General features: G+C 37.3%; 1 protein-coding gene across 3 annotated transcripts in view; it reads right to left on the reverse strand.

Moving 5' to 3' along the window:
• WASF1 (WASP family member 1) overlaps nt 1-19,650 on the reverse strand; it is a 69,355-nt gene that overhangs the window by 14,953 nt on the left and 34,752 nt on the right. For 2 of the 3 annotated variants that reach the window (XM_069851712.1, XM_069851710.1), the window contains exons 2-3: nt 12,282-12,442; nt 560-694 (exon numbers count right to left, since the gene is read on the reverse strand). In XM_069851712.1, the coding sequence (XP_069707813.1) occupies nt 560-694; nt 12,282-12,414 (268 nt within the window). In that variant the 5' untranslated portion in view covers nt 12,415-12,442. Of the gene's footprint in view, nt 1-559; nt 695-12,281; nt 12,443-19,650 lie in introns of those variants that run through there. The other variant, XM_069851713.1, reaches the window with a different exon arrangement.

The following is a 19,650-nucleotide window of genomic DNA, read 5'->3' on the forward strand; positions in this document are numbered from 1 at the left end:
ATAAAAGCCATACCCTCTTGACTTTTGGAAATACTTTTTTTTTCTCAGTGCTAACCAGTATTTATAGCACTTAAAGCCATTTAGGAAGAATCCAAGGGGTTATATAACACCAATAAATGGAGCTACGCAACTATAAGCTCATACAGAATGCAAGATAATAACAAGTTAATGGCAAACTATCCTATTTGGACAGTTACATCCCATAGGAATTAGTAGGAAGGTTAAAAAAAGGAGCAAAGACTTACCTCCAAGCATTCACGTATAATTATAATAATAATATGTAATATTAATATATAATACTACTGAATTGACACATACCTCTGCAGTGTTTTTTATGCAAAATCATTGGTAACAGTACTGTTCAGTTACCATAAAAATGTTGAGCTCAGAAAGCTGCTCAAGGCTATAAAAGATATCTGTAGCAGAAACAGAAATGGACCTCTCTTTCATAATGCTTTGCTATGTATTCTTACAGTTGAAACTACTGTTATTTCCATTTCATGTATCACCAGTGTCTCAGTGACGAAGTAACAAATCTTCAATGCAGGAATTAACTTACATTCCTCTTCCTTTGGATCAAGCTGTGTAACGCTGACAGATAAGCGATCTACACGTTCTTGTAAGGAGTTGACTCTAAATGAGAAACTGTGCGCTTCATTGAAGAGTTCACCAAATATATCTTCAGCATATTTACCTGAAATAGGAAAAAAGAAATAAAGCATATCGTAAGACAGCCAAATGAGTTTGCCTTTTAAGTAGACTTCCATTTTATTTAAGAAAGTAAATCTAAGATGCATGAGCATCACTTATAATAGCTTGTACTTAGTAATCTCATTAAGAGTGAGTCAAAAAAGCAAAAAAAAAGTTGAATATTTCATTTCCAATCTACTTATCAGAAATGAAATCATTTAATACATTACAAGACAGAAATTCAGCTAGAATAAATTGATTTAAATATGGTGATATGCAAGGAACTAGACTATTTCATTTCTTGGATAGGTATAAAAGGATAATTTCCAGCTTCTTAAAAGCTGCTCCTGTATGAAGAATAACTAATTTTTCTAAGTGAAATCTACCTCAACATTCCTCAAAATGAAGCACAGCTTCCACTCTTACTGTTTAGACGACCTTTATAAAACAGAAGATCAGATATCTACACCTGGGTTTGTCAGAACCAGCCTACTAAAAAAAATACACTCTAAATTTTATAAACTATAAATAAAGACATCAAAAGGACAAAAATTAAATCCCTATAGGTAGTGTAGAAACTACATAAAGTTGTTACGTGTTTAGCACAAGGCCAGCCTATACCACACATTAAAACTTAGGTAATAGCAACAGAAAACCAGCACAACAGTAAAAAACAGGATATGGAAGGGAATAGCAGAAGAAATGTACAAATGAAAGAAAACCAGATAGGATCATAGATTCTGGTACATTAAACACAAAACCCCAAAATTAGCCTGAGGAACAACTCCTAAACTAATAATAAATATTTCTTCAAAGCCATAAGGAGCAAGAAAGCCTTCCAGGCAATCCGAGACCTGACTGGTGATGAAGGTACAGAGGAGAATTCAGAGAAAACAAGATCACTGCAGACAAGTTAAATTAACGCTTTCCACTGGTGTTCAGTGAAAGGAACTTGTGAGATCCTCATGCCATAATTCTTCTCTGTGAGAAACTCAAAAAACCAGAAGTAACTGCATAAAAATTACAAACTACATTGACAAAACAATCAGTAAAATATTAGTAATAATTTGTAAATCTGAATACGCGCTGAAAGTTGGCAAGCAGAACAGAAAGATTAGAATTTTTTTCATGTAATATCTTGAGAGCTATAGGCCTGCGAGCCTTACATCCAGATAAAATGGCATAAATCATTACGAGGAACTGTATTAGCAGACACCTGGATAGCTTTCTGGATATTTGAAAAGTCATGGCAATCAGGAGAAGTCCCTGGTGACTGGAAGAAGGATAACGTGCCCATATTTAAAAAGGGCAGAAAAGACGACCCTGAGAACTACCGACCTGTCAGCCTCACCTCTGTGTCTGGCAAGATCATGGAACAGATCCTCCTAGAAGCTGTGCTAAAGCACATGGAGGACATGAAGCCAGCACGGCTTCACCAGGGGCAAATCCTGTATGACCAACTTAGTGGCTTTCTATGATGGGGTAACCACAGCAGTGGACATGGGTAAACTGATGGATGTGATCTGTCTAGACTTCTGTAAAGCCTTTGACACAGTCCCCCATAACATCCTTCTCTCTAAATTAGAGAGATATGGATTTGATGGGTGGATGGTACTGTGGATAAGAAACTGGTCATATTCAGAGAGTGGTGGTTAATGGCTCAAAGTCCAGATGGAGATGTGTGACTAGTGGTGTCCCTCAGGGGTCTGTACTGTGACCAGAGCTGTTTAATATCTTCATCAATGATATTGACAGTGAGATCGAGTGCACTCAGCAAGTCTGCAGGTGACATCAAGGTGAGTGGTAAAGTTGCCACACCAGAAGGACGGGATGTCATCCAGGGGGACCTGGACAGGCTGGAGAAGTGAGCGTGTGAGAACCTCACGAGGTTCAACAAGGACAAATGCATGGTCCTACACCTGGGTCGGGACAATCCCCGATTTCAATACATGACGGGGGATGACATGATTGAGAGCTGCCCTGCAGAGAAGAACTTGGGGTGCTGGTCAATGAGAAGCTCAACATGAGCCAGCAATGTGCACTCACAGCCCATAAGGCCAACCATATCTTGGGCTGCATCAAAAGAAGCGTGGCCAACAGGTCGAGGGAAGTGACTCCTCCCCTCTATTCCTCTCTTGTGAGAACTCATCTGGAGTACCATGTCCAGTTCTGGAATCCTCAGCGTAAGAAGGATATAAAGCTGTTGGAACTGGTCCAAAGGAGGCTACAAAGATTATCAGAGGGCTGGAGCACCTTCCATATGAGGACAAGCTGAGAAAGTTTGTTCTTTAACCTGTATCTGGAGTAAGAGAAATTACTCAAAAATGTGATCCACCACTACACATTTACTAAAAATGTGATATATTTGAGGTAATTTATCCAGATAGATTATTCAATTTAATTAGACAACTCACATAATATTCAGGCATGCAAACTAAAATTAAAATTAAAATCAAGTGTAAAAATTCATACATAGAATAAAAAGTAAACTGCAGGGCTCTAAAATCCAACAACTTCCCTTTTACAAGTGTATTTTAAGGCTACAGTTTGTTTTACCTATTTCATCAGACTTACAATTCATCTACCTCATTAATGAGTTCCAATTAAAAATAATCTGTTTCAAAAATCCTTTCATTATGCTGCATACAGCCACAAACACATTGCATAGAATAATTTGCCTCTGCTTATGAACACTAATCCTCAGATGGGAAATACATTAAATACAACCTGTCACATTGAAGTTGTATGCCAACCACAATGTCTGTACCTACATGCCTGTTGGCAGTCTCTTTATTTAGCTTGAAGTATATTCAACTTTTTCAAGCAATGCAAAATGTTTGCTTTTAGTGAAACGTAAAACTTCCCTTCAGAAGAATACAGTGTATGAACATATGTAGGTATACAGCATTTATAACCCAGCATTTGTTTATGGTGCTGCCTCTATGTATATTCCAAATGAACGTATCTTTAATTTTGATCGGATTACAAAAGATATGATTACAAGTGATAACAGTGAACAAAGTGCCAAAAAGCTTCAAATAAAAAAATCTTTTGAGAAAAAAGTACATTAAGTAAACAACGCTGCTCTCATTCCACTTAATTTATAGATAATATGTTAGAAGAGTAAGGGATCAAAATTAATTATATTATATAGAATTAATATTCCAGAGCATTATTTCAGGCAACTTCACTCGTTATGGGACTGCTTGATGAAAACATCTACTCTTGCTCCATGCAATACAGTAAAAAGAATGACAGATGACTATGACAAAATAATAACTCCTTCGGATCTTGGTCACAGCTGGATATATAATACCAGATTAGAAAGACAAGTGATCTTGCTCACCTATTAAATGAAATGACAATATAGACTACTGCAAATAAATTGCTTCAATAATATATAACCTGTGTATTTTATATATATATTCTCAAAGATATAATACATCTGTGAAAAGCTTAGTTTACTGTATTTGCAAAACTTGTTAAATTGACCAGAACTAGAACAAAACTTGTCATTTTCAAAAGGCAAGTCATATTCCCTCCAATATTACTAGCTGTTGTTCTCAGTTCATCACACCTGCATTAATTTTTATTAACAGAGCAATTTTTTTTTAAAATTTAAATTAAGGAATGTATTATTCACCTTATTCTTTTCACAACTTCTTCTCTTGTCTCAAAGGGCTCTACTCAGAATTAACCCTCCAAATAAGAAAGGGATACAGGAAGGCAGCTCCCTTTGCTGTCAGTCAATGTCCTCTTTTGTGACAGCCAAATAAAATGTCTTTGAAGTGACACACTGTTCTTCCCCCCTCCAAGAACGGGTGTGTGTTTTGAGACCCTTTGAACAATTTATTTTCCTGACATTTGAAACAGACCTATGAGCTGGAAATAGAATACTAGCTGGAAAATAGCTAGTATTTCAGCTGCTAGCTGAAAAAAGAATAATACTGCTCACTGCCTTCCTAGTTTGTTTTTTTTGTTGTTTTTTTTTTTAAAATTACATTTGCCAAAGCATGTACTATCCACTCCTGATTATTACCACGGCCGTAGGTGTACACTGGCTTATAAAATCTAAAAAAAAATAACTGATCAATTTTACAGTTCTCTTCTTTCTCCATTTGTTTCTCATATCTCCTAATTTTTCCCTATTATTTCTTCAACATTTGTCCAGCACTGGCTTCTGTGGACAAAGGAACAATTTCTAACTATTCAATATCCTAATATGAAAGGATACTAAAGGTAAAAAAAAAGGTTATTTTTGTCTTAATCTGGGGAAATGGGCATATATCAGGTGAACTGGCATTATCTGCAATCACCACATAACATTCTGAGCTTTATTTCAGGCTAATTAAACAAAGTGTGGCAAAGAGATGTCTTTTAAGTCTTACATACTGTGTTGTACAAATTCCTAGAACCACACTAACGCACAGCAGGAGTAGGGTGTAAACTAGCAGTTACTTCAAAACTCTAGTCCTTTAATTCACTTAAGCTATGGCATTCTCTACGTTGTGTCCATTAGCAAACCTTAAGGAAAGGGCATTTAAATTAATCATTTCACAACACTAGATCAGTTACCACGAGATTCAGTTACAGGCCCTCAGACAAGGTACATGAGTCCTGAAGCAGGACTTGTGAAAGAAGCCACTTCCTTACCACCCTTTTCTAATGTTAAAGAAAAACCACCAAACTCTTGAACTGCATCTAAGGCTCAAACAGCATCCTGCAGACTCGTTACAGCATTAGCAGCCTCTAGGACTCACAGACCAAATTTTAAATAGCTATTTGGATAAATAAATTGAGCACCCAAAATGCTTGATGCCATAAGACAACATCATTCTTGGAAATTCAAGATTATGACTGGCTAATCTCAGGCCAAAGTGAGATGTATCAAGTAGGACAATGAAAATGAGAGAATTGTTCAATGTTGTCAAACGTATTAATCTTAATAATACTGATTAATAATACTTCATTTTAATAATATTTAATTAATCTTAATTTTAATAATACTTAATTTCTACTCTGTCAAACTTCTGGAGCTCAGCAGAGGGGGAAGGGGGAATTATGTGCAGAAACAAAATCTAATCTAACATACTTATCACTAGAATAAAATTATAAAAATATTTAATATATTTAATATGCCATGACATTGTTAAATGCAACATATAATGAGGTTTCATATAATTAATTTTCATATTATTAAATGATAATATAATATTAAAATAGTAAACATGTTAATATATGGAGACATACAAACCTTGAAGTATTATTACAGTTTGGTAACTGTATCTAGGTTTGGCAATTTGCTTTATTAAAAAGATGTAGAAATTGATAAAATATCAGGAAGAATAAGCTCAGAATTCAGCCTGCTACCAACCTATATGCTATCATTACTCAATTTATTGTAGAATCATTGAACAGTTTTGATTAGAAAATACCTTTAAAGATCATCTAGTTGAACCCCACCCTGCAGGGACATCTTCCCCTGGATCAGGTTGCTCAGAGCCCAGCTCAACCTGACCTTGAATATTTCCAAGGATGGGGCATCTACCACATCTCTGGGCAATATGTTCCAGTGTTTCACCACCCTCACCGGAAAAAATTCTTCCTTATATCTAGTCTAAATCTACTCCCTCCTCTTTCAGTTCAAAAGCCACTCACACATTATTTTTGTCCAGTATATTTTCTAAAAAATAAAAGCAAATAACAAAAGCAGCCATTAAAAGTGCCTCATGTCCTACTGTGCAATCCCTTCTCAACATCCTTACACTACGCAGAGCTACATTATTCACTCCTGAATAGTTCCTACCTACACAACATACCATACATATTAGAAAATAATCTTTCAGGTTGGTTACATGAGTAAATTACTATGTAAATTAGTTACATGAGCCACTAACAATATAAAACCAGGGAACCTTTATAAAGCAAAACAAGAAAGTGGTTCTAAGTTTATTAATATGTTTTCCTTCCTCCATTAATGCTAACACATAATTTAGCAAACCCATTGCCTGTTGATTCAGCTTTAAATCTTCACTACATTAATTTTATTTCATTGAACATTTTGGCAAAAATCAAGGTATACTAGAGACCTGCTTGAAACACTAGGCTTGTTTCTCATCAGGATCATTCCAATCACACAGCTCGATGGCTAGGAGATAGACTAAAAGCTAGGAGACTGAACTGTCTCCCAAGCTTGCCGATAAGAACCTTGGTACATCCTTGAGAGCGTTAGTGGCTATGGCTGAGTGAGCTCTGAAAAATTATGTACTTAATATAGCTCAGCAATGCTAATTATCATTATGAAGGTGTAAAGACAGTGCACAAGTACTGGATTTAAGACTGTTACAACATCATCAAAGTACTGAAGAGACAACTCAATTCCTTTAGCCAGCAAAACCAAACCAGGCATTTATCAGATCAGGATCAGGATATCAAGTATTGAATAAACTCTGGTAAACAACAGCTCTGGAGCAGATTTGATGCTTCATGTTGACATCCAAGAAGAGGAGGTCAGCCTTCAAAAATTCTGGAGGTCTGAGATATCATTTCCTATCTCCCATTCAGGACACCATCAAGTAAACTAACTGAGATTATCCATTACATATTTAGAAATCTACAAAAGAGACTGCTGAAAGCTAAACCTGATGTTGAAGGCACCAGTCCTAAAGATCACTTCACAGGGAAGTTTTGCTCTTCCTTTTCTTCTTTAATGCCACCTGAATTCACTGTTCTATGTAGGCAAGGAAATAAGACTTTGAAATAAGACTTAAGACTTAGTTCTGCTAACACAGTTGCTTTCAATAAGAAATTACTGACCACTTGTTCATCCCCTCATTATCATTTGAGATGGACATGGAGCAGCATAACATTGTCAGTATTGGGGAGACAACATCAAGAAGTCAGACAAAAGAAATGAGGCAGAAGTCTTTGAGAGGGTGGGGGGTCTCTGAAAAGCAGAATAAACCTTTAGTTTTCAAATCCACCAGCTCTCTTACTCCAAGTGCCCAAGAACACTTTCTCTAGTGTTCCTTGGCAATCACGGTAATAACCAGAAAGAAGGTTGACTACCGAAGAAAATTCAAAGAGAATATGGAATATGCTTGTGAGCACAGTGAGAAAGAGGATTTCCAGGGCTGGACCTCTCACAGGGACACTGCTGGTTCAGAAATACTGACTGAAGCTGCAATTCACAGAGACCTGCCTCTAGTCATGCAGCATGTAGGGGCCTTACCATATGCCAAAGACGTTATCCAGAAAGGATGAAGATAGAGAGAGGTTGGTCTTTCAGCTGAAGAGGCCTGGTTCTAAAGATTAGTTGCAGTCCAGTCACCCTCTTGCTAAGTATTTCTGAAGAAAAATTTCCCACTTGTTCAACATTAACACCTTAAGCCATGGCAAACTGAAGGTTTCCTGAGGTGAGAAAATGCCTCTCACACGGTGAGCAGTGTTTAAAACTATCTAGGGAATGGCACAGTAGGCAAAAAAATAAGTAAGAGAAGTTAAAAGCATCCAAGAGGGAACAAAGAGGGGAACAAATAATATGCTCGCAAATCAGGGTTTCACTCGTGAAGACTAACAAATAAAGGGGGAAGAAAAGAAATAACTAACTAGGAGAACATGGTAAAACCAGGTACTAGTACAAGGAAAAGATACAAAGAGGGGATCAGCTACTGAAGGTTCAATGTTAATTGAAAATTGTTTTTATTAACATACAGGCACTTTAGCCTAGCAAACAGCATTCTCTTTCTTTATACATATGTAGAAGAAAAAAAGGGAAAGGACATCTTGCTATGATTGAACAGAAGTTCTAATCTGAATGCCTGCGATACACCTATTCATTAATGGAACATACTCAAAAGGAGAAATGCTCTCTGCCCCAGTTGGAGGTGTTGGAGACGCAAGCCAAGAACAAACTCCATCAGTTATGTTTCTTACATGGTACTGATATTCTGTGTACAGGGAACAGCTGAATAAAAGGAAAAACAAGACTGGTCAATAGCTCTGAACAAAATGAGGAGGTTACATGCACACAAGAGAACTATTTATCCATGTTCTAACAATGGCACAGCTGCACAGTGCCATCAGATGTGTTTCACATATTGTGGAATGCTATGGCCCGATAAACACCAACAAATACCAACTCAGGCAGTGATGGAGTACTAATGTATCTGCAACATTGCTGAAAAAAAATAAGTAAGCACTTCTCCAGAGCAGATACAGTCAAGAAAGCAAAAAATACAGGGAAGAATGGGTAGGAAAATAAAGCAGCTGTTGCTCTTGTCCAGCGTTTGTTCCCACAATGCAAAGAAAAGCTGTCAGAAGACAGATCTTTTTATGAAGTTAGAGAAGCTGAGAATAGACAGGGGAAAAAAAATTACTTACTAGCAGTTTTGTATGTTGCATCAAGACAGACTGATGTGTTTTCATGCTCCAGGGAGAAAGGCAAGGACTATCACTCAAAGCAGAAATTACTATTCTGTCCTTTCATCTCTACTTCTTTTAAAGGTCAAAAAAATTCTCAAATTGAACAATTAAAAGCAGCACATGAAATAAACTAAGGATTGAGAATTTGCATGGAGACACATAGCAGCTACTGCTGACATACTGATGTAAAGCTCTTTTTATTATAACACAGCAAAAACAGGATTCCTGTCATTTTGCAGGTATTGTATCTGCAGGCATGTCCTACTTACACGTAGTATCCAAGATCCCATTAAGGTTGAAAAGACCTCCAGAAGTCATCTAGTCCAACACCCTGCTCAGAGCAGATCCAATTAGATCCAGCTGCTTGACTACCCCAGTCAAATCAATATATCCAAGAATGGAGATCTAACCCCATATGTGAAAAAGTCTACACTTAGCTTTTCTAAATCTTGTCTTTTTAGTATCATTTAAAGTATGGAAGTTTCTAATTCCATCACAGTGCTCTTTGCCCACATCATATCAGAAGAAAGGTCAAGAATGGTTGGTCTCGAGAGTCCTAACATTAGGAGATTAAACCTCTATTTGAAGGCCAGTAACTGAAAAATCTTAGATGCAGAAATGACTAAGTGCTAATCAGGTCAAAGACCATTCATTTAAATGTGCATAGCTTTACTGTCAAAAGCAAAAGCAAAAGCAGCTTTAGTTTAAAGGAAACAAAACCCTACCAGAACACTCAGTTTCTGCTCTCAGAGTGAAGCCTCATTTAGTTTACAACTTAAAGGTTGATTCTCAAACATATGTGTTATCCACAGAAAAGAAAAAGGGAAGGACTGCAGAGAAGCTGGTTGCCACGGGACTGCCGTGAAACCATGCCTGCTGGCTGTGACTCATCACAGACAACCACTAAAATTTATCTGCATGTCATCAGGCCTTGACGTACACTCATAACAGTGACACACCAAGTAAAGACTGGTTGCTTGGGTTTTAGAACACAGGAGACAAAATTCCTGTGCCAGAATTCCCAAGTCTTTTTGAATTTGTGCACAAGCAGGCAGAACAGCTAAAAGAATTCTGGAACAAAACAGTTTCACAGGTACACATACCTTTGTAACATGATCTCCGTGTTTACAGAACAATCCTTGACATTGCTGAGAAATAAGGATCATTTTGCAAAACATGCTTTAATTGTAGGCGGTTTTGGGTTTTATTTCTTGTTGAAAACACACACTGTCTAAACCAGAAAGTTGCAGGTTGAAGAATCAAATCAGATTATTGCACAGAACTCTTGTCATTGAGTAATTCAGTTGGTATAAACACTGTCTGCAGAAAACCTGCAAACACCATGATGCTATTCGGAGGGAAGTTTGAAGTAACAGGTTTTGCTCATCAGTGTTTAACTTGCTTATAAAAAATTCCAAGAGACCTATTCTGGGCTGGTTGTTGCAGAGTAAACTAGTATGTCTTCCCTCCCTCCTCTTTTACCTTCCTTGTCATTTCCAGCATTGTATGCTTTTTTGACTAACAGCGAGTCACAAGTTCATGACAGAAACGCCCCTTAAGTGCAAACAGCTTATTTAGGGCTCATCCCTATGTACGCACCCTACATGTAGAACCACATTCCTTCTACAGAAAAGGTGTTTATATAATTACGGTTACACTCCCTTGCAAGTATGTCTCTAACTGTGCTATACATTAGGCAAGCCACATAACAAATGCGAGAGCATTCTTCAATAACTCTTTTCTTCCTTCCTTAATTGAGTTCTTTCTGTTCTGGTATTGGGTCATCCTGTATACACAATGGCAGCATAAGGTCTGTACACTAAGAAACCATAGCAAAGGCAGCTGGTAAGGTAAGCACTGAGACCATGAAGTTGAGTTAGAAGTTGCTGTTCTTTAAAACTGAAAAAACAAGCTTTTCTTTTAAGGTAAAATTAAACTTCCAAATGTAAATTTGGTATGCCATCTACGAAAGGAAATCCCCTTAGATGGAGCGTGTAATCAAGTAAGAATTTTTAAAACAAGCAAACTAAAATAAATGAATATATCAATAAGAGTGACTTGGAAGGGGAGGCTAGTACACAAGCGTCTACAATGAAAAGGGCTATTGGCAGAAAGCATGACCAACAGATGGTGATCGTATGCCGCAGCCTAATCCGATATGCTCTTAATTCACTGAATAGAATTTAAATAGTTAAGTTGCTTTCCTTGCTGTTGCAGCAGCTATACTAATAACGTTCAAATGTATGTGCCGTAAGCATTTCTGTCTCAATTGAATAATTCGGTGTCCTCAATTAGAGTCTTCAATCTAATAGCATCCCAACAGCTTTGAAAAGCTGCCAAAACAGAGTTACCATACAGTATACAATCAAACCAATAACTAAACCAATCTAATTAACAAATTAGGCTACATCACTGATGACCCTAAGATACTGACAGAGCCGAAAGGCTTTTCACTTTGCAGATATATATACACGCACATTTAAATATTTAATGTGTTGATAGTCTGGAGCATGCTAATGTTCTAGTGGTTAAAAAGCACCTGTAGTACTGGAAATTCAAAATGCTATCATGCTGGTTCATCTGACAACTTTCTAAAGTTGCTGTAACTTAAAGAAAATACAACCCAGAAACCAGCCTTTTAAAAAAATCTCCTTCAGAGTTCAAGAGCATGAGAAGTACTCATTCCTTTCAAATGCACCGAAGGAAAAGTTGTTAACAGAAGGGAGAAGAAAGACAATTCTATCTGTTTGAAATACTATGTAATAATTATATTTCTGACTTTATTATTTTAAAAGACCATCGCTTTATTTTTTTCTGAATGACCACAACATGATCAAGGGTTTAAGTTAAAAGAATTAAGCAGCCAGTCATACATTCTTCATTATGTTCTATTCCCTACTCAGGAATTGCTCCAAGGTTGGTAATTACTGACTTCATTAACTGTCAGATATCTTTTTCTGTCATGTTCCACTGGTGACAGAAATACATGGCTGAACAGTTTTAAGTCATGCTGCAGGAAGAATTCCTAGTTTTCTTTCACTGAAGTGCCACTAAAGGACGACATTCAAGGCTCAGAGAATTTGAAAAGTTGTTCCTATTTCAACCACAAAAACTATGATTGCAAAATATAGTAGTTCTAAATACAGCCATTAGGACAAAGTACTTACTTAGGCTACTCAGTTGTCTGATTATATTTGCCAAGGAGATATTGGTGACACATTCCAATTCATTCTTGATACCTCGGGGCAGAGCTGTGTGGCACAGGTGCCTGGGGTCTATGTTTCTTTTCACCAGTGGCATTCTGAACTATATCAGAGGACCAGCAAACCTGTAAAGAAAGGAGACAAAATACTGTTATAAGTTTAATTCAATTTTAAATTCAGTTTGTGTATAAGTTAAATTGACTAATCCTGACAAGATAAAGATACCTCCATAGTACCAATGGGATTCATTGCACTGTGAGTACATAAATTTCTTTGCTCAATGAAAGACTACTTTCCTCTCTATAAAACTTTACCTGACTCAGATGCCAGTGAAGTGACAAACAATTTTTTACAGTTTATGCCTTTTCTTCTTTCCCCTGGGGAAAAAAGACAGGAAAATCTTTGCGGTACAAAAACATTAAACAACAATTTCCTTCTTGATAAATTGCTTCCTTATTCAGGCAAGACAAAGTCCAACAACAAATTCCCCTTTACTATGAGGTCAAAGTCAAAATAGTTGCCTATTCCATCTGAAAGCAGGTAGGATCCACTCATTGGGTAACGTCATGGTACTAGCAGGAGTCACCCACCCTTCTAATCTAAACATTACTTCTAAATCTTACCCAAGTTTAAAAAAAAAAAAGAGAAGATCTTTGCCTTCTATCTACACTACTACTGGCAATAAATTCAGCTAAGAACACACTTTCCAAATACAAAAGTCTCTTCAATAAAGTCTCCTTTGTAGTGCAAAGTCCTCCACGACGCAGAAAACCTACCCCTTCACACCTTTCCAAATCCACATGTTAAATTAATCAAGAGTCTTACTAGTTATGTAGATAGCGTAAGAATCATCTCAGGCTGCGAACCTCAGGCTTGTAATTTTCTGCACCCATGGCACTGATCGGAAGGAGTTTCTCGGGGGGGCAAGTTATGCCTCTTAGCTTATCAGTGCTGCTTATTAAGATCCATCTGCTAAAACTTTTCTTCATTAAAAATGGATTCCTTGAAGTTCTGTAATTTTTCTATCCTCTGTCACGTAAAACTCTGAATGGCCAATGCAAATCTCCCATATGATATTGCGGAAGAGATTACATTTTCTCCAGGCAGCAAGTCAGACAAGTTTTCCACAAGGCAACTTGCAGTCCTAGTCCCTCAACCGGACAAGTCTGCCACGGCTTCATCTGGCCTCTGCTGAGAGGCTTTACCCCAACATGTTCCCTGGGTGCAGCCAGGGCTCTGAGTCATGCCACAGACACCTTCCCTGCAGTACAGATTTAGCCACTGTTGACTTTACTTGGTCGAAACTGAAAGGTTTTTTTGGACAAGAGTAACATAAGACCATGGTGGTAGAGCTGAAATATTGCTGACCTAGAATGGCACAGGGATTTAAAACAGTCAAAAATGACTGTAATGGAGTATTTTCCTCTCACAGACTGCTTGGATTTTTCCTTGATGCTTTTCCTGAAATATATGCTTTCACTGAAGCCAGAGCTCAGAGTTGAGGGACCCAGCCAGGATTCTTAGGTCTGTCTGAGAAACATCTCTGTGTCTCCAGGATATGACTAGACTTTGTTCATTACATTTTAAGACAGTGTCTACTGCCCTTATTTTCTTCAGAGCAGCAAACTATTTCCTGCTTTTGAGAGAGAAAAAACAATGAAAAGAATTCTTCTAGCTTAAGGGAAGGATTATACAGTTCTTAAAATTTTGTAATCTAGTTTCTTAATAATAACAGTAAAAATTATGGAAGTGTGCATGGGGCAGAGGTAAATTATAAGAACAGATTTTTTATATATATTTTCTAGGAATATCCCAAATCCTTCTAGATCTTAAATACCTAAGTACTATTAAGCTAGCTGCTACATACAAGCTAAATGAAATAAAAAGTGCAAATATTAACACTGTCTCAGGCAGGAGCTGTTAAGGCGAGACTTTATACCAGGTGGTACAAGATACAGGTTTAGCATGAAGCAAGGGAGATCAAATGGGCCCCATCAGCAGAACTTCAGCTGTCTTAGGTACTGCAGCCCCTCTGCCTCCAGTGACAAGACCCTGGAAAAACCCTTAACTACAGGTTCGTTATTGTGGCTTCTCAAAAGAAAATAAAGGAACCATCCTGTCACTGTCAAACAAACATAACAAATGATATGTGAGCAATGTTCTACAGAAGCAATTAAATATTAATTCCAGAGTTAAGCCCTTTCTTGATTACTGCTTCAATGACACTGTTGTATAAACAGCACAGTAGGCAAGTCTTTTTTAAAGAACTCCAAACAAGTATGTAAACAAATGTAAAAATTTACATATAGAGGAAGTCTGTCTTTCTGCCTATCTAATATAGGTCTGGATTATAAAAGTGCAAAAAACCTGTAAATAACAAGCATAAAAAACAGCTGATGGCTACTGTGCTTTTTCTTTTGTTTTCTCTTATATAATCAAGTGATGATATTGCTCTCCCTCCTTGATTTTATATCATTCATTAAAAAACCTGACCAATTTTTAGCATGTACAGATCGTAAAGATTCAGATGCTAAAGTGACAGATCGTTTAGAAAACTGTGTAATAGCAATAAAAAAACCCCAACTTTAAATTAATTGCAGCCAATTGCTAGCTAGATTTTCAGTGTTTGAATGTGAACTGTCCTTCACCTATCTGATTTGCCACTAGGATAGAATACTTAACAAAACAGCTGAAAAGACACAGTATTGACCCAAACATTTTCTCCAATAAATGCTGCACTAGTAGAGATTAAGCCAGAACTCCCTGGATCTCAAATGTACAACTCTGAAGCTGAATACAAGTCCATTTATGACAATGGAATTTTTCTTGCATTTACCTCTCTAGAATTTGCAGAAAATCTACTCCAATGTTTTTTTTTTTCCTCCCCAAACCCCACAAATAATATTTCATGAAATGCGAATAACACAGTTGTGGCTGTCCTACCCAAAGATACAGTATAACAAGAAGGGTTACACGGTAAAAGCTATAGTTCTGAAACACGAATACACTTGGAAAGGAAACAAATGACAGAAGATAAAACTGGCACCTTCCAAATTATGCACCATGTTTGAAAACTAAGCAAAGTCTGAACACAGACTATTTCCTTGTTTCCCATGGAAACCAGAACAATGAGACAAACACGAAAATACCACTCAAGCCTGCTCAGAACATAGGAAAAGGCAATCTGTACAATGTTTAAGAAATTGTGAAGCTCAATGCCACACGATGCTGTAGAGAACAAAAATACCTGCTGGTAATTTGTCCATCTTGGACCACATATTCCTTGCAGTTTGTTGCAACCACTAGAAGATCTTGATGATTCCTCCCCAATTGTATTTTGCGATGCCAACACGGTGAGCCCTCACTCGTGAAATGGGTGTGCAACAGCAAACTGAACTTTACTGTACTCACATAATTTCTTCACTCCTATGAAAATGTCTTTCCTAAAGCAGTTCTAATGAAGAAAGCTGAAAAATTTTGAAATCACTATATTTACTTAGCAGCTTTAGAGCTGTGAAATAAAAAAACCAAAACAAAACAAAAAACGCTTTGTTAAAATCTAGTATATCCTTTAGGTTAAAAAAAAAAAATACACACATCCTCACACCCCGTTCTCAAGCCATACATTACCCAAGCCACTTGGGAAGTAAAGGAAAAGTTCATTCCTAGATAATTAAATCCTGTTACAATGCTGCTCCCAAGTAAGCCCTGGAAACTCTTCATAACTCTAAACAGGCAGAAGAGAGAAGCGGCTTGTCAGAGCGTGAGAGCATTCCCCGTCTACAAGGAAGGTTACATGACACCTCCTCAGAGCCTGACAGGTCTCCTCCGGTCTCACAGGTCTCAGAGCTCTCCCTCCCCTCAGCCCCACTGCTCAGGGGAAGGGAAGGCAATCCTCAAAAAGGAGGTGTCTCCTCTTCCCTCATGTCCCATACAAATCTTTGAGGAAAGCGTGAAGAAACAGCACCAGTTTACACTTCAGTTAACTGAAGTCTTTATGTTGGTCTTAAACTCTTTCACAAAGAGACACCAGTCTTGTTCACAGGGCCACTACTGAAAACTCCTCTCTCCCTTCCTATGCATCCTATGAAGCACTCTCAGCCCACTTGAGAAGTAAACTCTATCTCCTACACAAACCCTTCTGCTACTTGAGATGCACAACAGCTGGCACAACCTCACGCCCACACATAAGCTGTGAGTACAACTACCGAATACAAACGTGCACATACTGAGTATCTGATGGTTTTATCCATCTCTCATGCTTTGGTATGTGATTTTTAGGAATTAGTTAAAATGCTCCAGCTGCTTTTTCAATTAATTCCTATTACTTAAAGAACTGCAGAACAATGGCACTAATGAAAGTTAATTATTATCTTTTGAGAAGAGCAGCCTTAATGAGATTTGACTGCACTTCTTTTCAAAAGGCAAGTTGTTTAGCATGCTGCAGGACCCTCTTCAGCTGTTAGGAACCCCAGGGGTGATGCTCTTCCATCTCTGTCTCATATCCTTCTGACACTGTTGGCAGCAGCGGAGTAACCTGCTCGGGGGGCACCTGCCCGCAGGGCAGCTCGCACCGGCATGTCTATTGCTCCCATGGTCCGACCACAGCGGTTTCACCCCGCTGCCGGTGCCAAGAGAAGGCTCTAGAGAGCACTGGTGTGGGAAACAGCCACCATTTCCCTTTCAACACGCTCCTGTAGGAATATTTCATAACTGCACGATGTGTGGAGAAATGTTACGTTACTGGAAGTTTGTGAGAAAAATGTGAAATGTCACTTGTCACAGTAATGACTCAGGTTCCCCGGCAAGCACAGTATGATGAGTAGGAATGAAAGCACAGCATTATGGCAGGGAAAAAACTGACAGACTAACCTTCCCAACAGTTTAATTGGTAGCTAAACGATACTCCAATTTTACTTTCAGAAGACTATTGAAATTTCATGATCACATCTCTTTTTTAAAAAAGTGTACTTCTGATTAGGCTTCATTTTGTCCTTACTAAACGCTACATTATTTTCTTAGCATTAGTGAAAGGGAGTTATCTCTATAATTTTGATACAATATACCAACAATGCCACACTTAATGCCCTTGCTTTCATGAGGTTAAATTTAACACCAGCCACTTTTATAGCGTATCACTATTCCTTAATATTACCATCCTTCTTGTAATTATCCTTAGCAATGTGCAACAGCAATGCCTTTCATATGCCTCATTTAATTGATCATGTTCTAGCTGCTGGCAGAACAGACCAGTTTGAAACACAGCAATCAATTTAACACTTCGCCCACCCACCCTTAGGAACAGAAAGAGAACACGGAATAGTTTTTATATTTGCCTATATAGTCATGTACTGACTGCATCTATACTACATGGACTTCGGAACAGAATCAAAGTAGCTAATAAAAATCCTCAAATGTATTAATGAATCTGGTAAAATCATACTCATACCAGTTAATAAAACAAGCTCACTCTCCTGTCAAATCTCCTTTTCATTATACTACCAGGCATCAAGTTACAGAAAAGATCAACATCTTATAATACACACCTCTACTATGAAAAGGCAAATGTGCAAAGATCTCATGCAGCTTGTTTCTCTGCAGCTCTTTCCACAAGATCAGTGTCCAGGTAAAAGACTAAGAAAAAGCAGATACCAACAGTAGGGTGTCCTTCCATCAAGGAGGGCACTACCACCTACTGCTGAGTCAGCATAACAATTTTAAAACTGTAAAGACAATTAACACCCCTTAGAAGATACATCTTGGAACTGAGTAGATGACAACTGACATCTTAAATTGACAATTCAACAGAAATCTGTTAAAATTACACTTCTGCAAACCTTTATGTTACGAACCATGTCACAGAATGAAAGATCTCCTTGGAACATTTCCCTCAAATCTCAGTCTTCTGCAACTTGCTCTCAAAATTTTTTCTAACTGCAGATGACGTGGAAGAGATGACTTTATTGTAACTAAAAAGCAGCATCAAAGACAAACAATGCAAAATATAACACTAGAAAGTGATGTTGACATCACTGCTGCATAAGAATTAATGTAAAACAAATTGTTTACATCTTAATACTTCCTATACTAAATTGTGTATTTAAAAAAGTTGTTACATGTATGGTCAATATATGGAGCAATGAGTCTATAGGATATATAAAGGAAGTTGATAATTTCTTTATTAAACCACAGTCATCAATAAAGTATTTCTTCCTTTATTTGTAGTCACAAGTACAAAAAATACTGTTCCTGAAGTAATACCAGTAACAGCCTCTCAAATGTTCTCTTAATAACCAGTTGCTGAACTGAAGACAAGATTATGCAGGGATGGAATATTACGTCAAAGGGCCACTGAAATCTCTATCTTAGTAATGTATACTAAAGTATTTGATTTACAAGATAACAATGAACACACTTCTAACTCATGAAATTATAAAACGTATTTTAAAATGCACTTATAATTTTTATTCTGTATTTAATAATGACTGACTTAAGCATTTCTTTTAATTGTCTGTGACAATTACTACTTTCTTCCTATAGAACAATCTGTAATGATCTCAGTAAATCTGTTGTGTCAGATAATCAGAAAACAGACAATGTGATCACAGAAATGGGTAGGACTTGAGTTCTACTCAATCTCTAAGGCATAATTACAGATAGCGCTAAAAAAACCCTATATTTCAGTTATTACCACAGAACCAATTTTCTCCAAGATGTGAACTGAAGACTGCAACCTCTTCCTATGCATGCATGCACACTTGCACACACACAGGCACACTCATCTTTAAAGCACATGGAAAAAACATTTGCAAATTATGGCTTTGATTATAGATTAAAAACTACAGCAACATCTGCTTCCTTGCTGAATTGTCTTAGTTTCACCTTTATTCAGCTAAACAAATGAAAAAAAAAAAGGCAATGTTTTATGCTGTAAAAAACAAGTTCATGTTTTCAGCTCTATATTGGTTGATACTATCATAAAACAGTATATTAAAAAAGAAGGCAATTTTGGAAAGGTAGATGTGAGAAGAAATTCAGTGATTAATTATTTGCATGTTGACTTAAAAGCTTTATCTGTGATAAATTAGGTTTTTTTCCAAAAAATCTTAAGAGTTACTGCCATTGAGGTAATTCCGTTGATGGCAGCAACAGCAGACTTCCCAGCACAGGTAACACTGCAAAATACAACGCCCCAGTAACAAACAGCAGAGCAGCATTGCTAATGCAGGATGTACAACCTTATAAACAGAAACAGTAGCAATATTTCACGGGAGAAAGCTGACATACCAATTCATAACTGCAGGGGCTCCCTCAAGTTTTAGAGGGGGCAACA

Source organism: Phaenicophaeus curvirostris, chromosome 2, assembly GCF_032191515.1.
Source record: "Phaenicophaeus curvirostris isolate KB17595 chromosome 2, BPBGC_Pcur_1.0, whole genome shotgun sequence".
Lineage (NCBI taxonomy): Eukaryota > Metazoa > Chordata > Aves > Cuculiformes > Cuculidae > Phaenicophaeus > Phaenicophaeus curvirostris.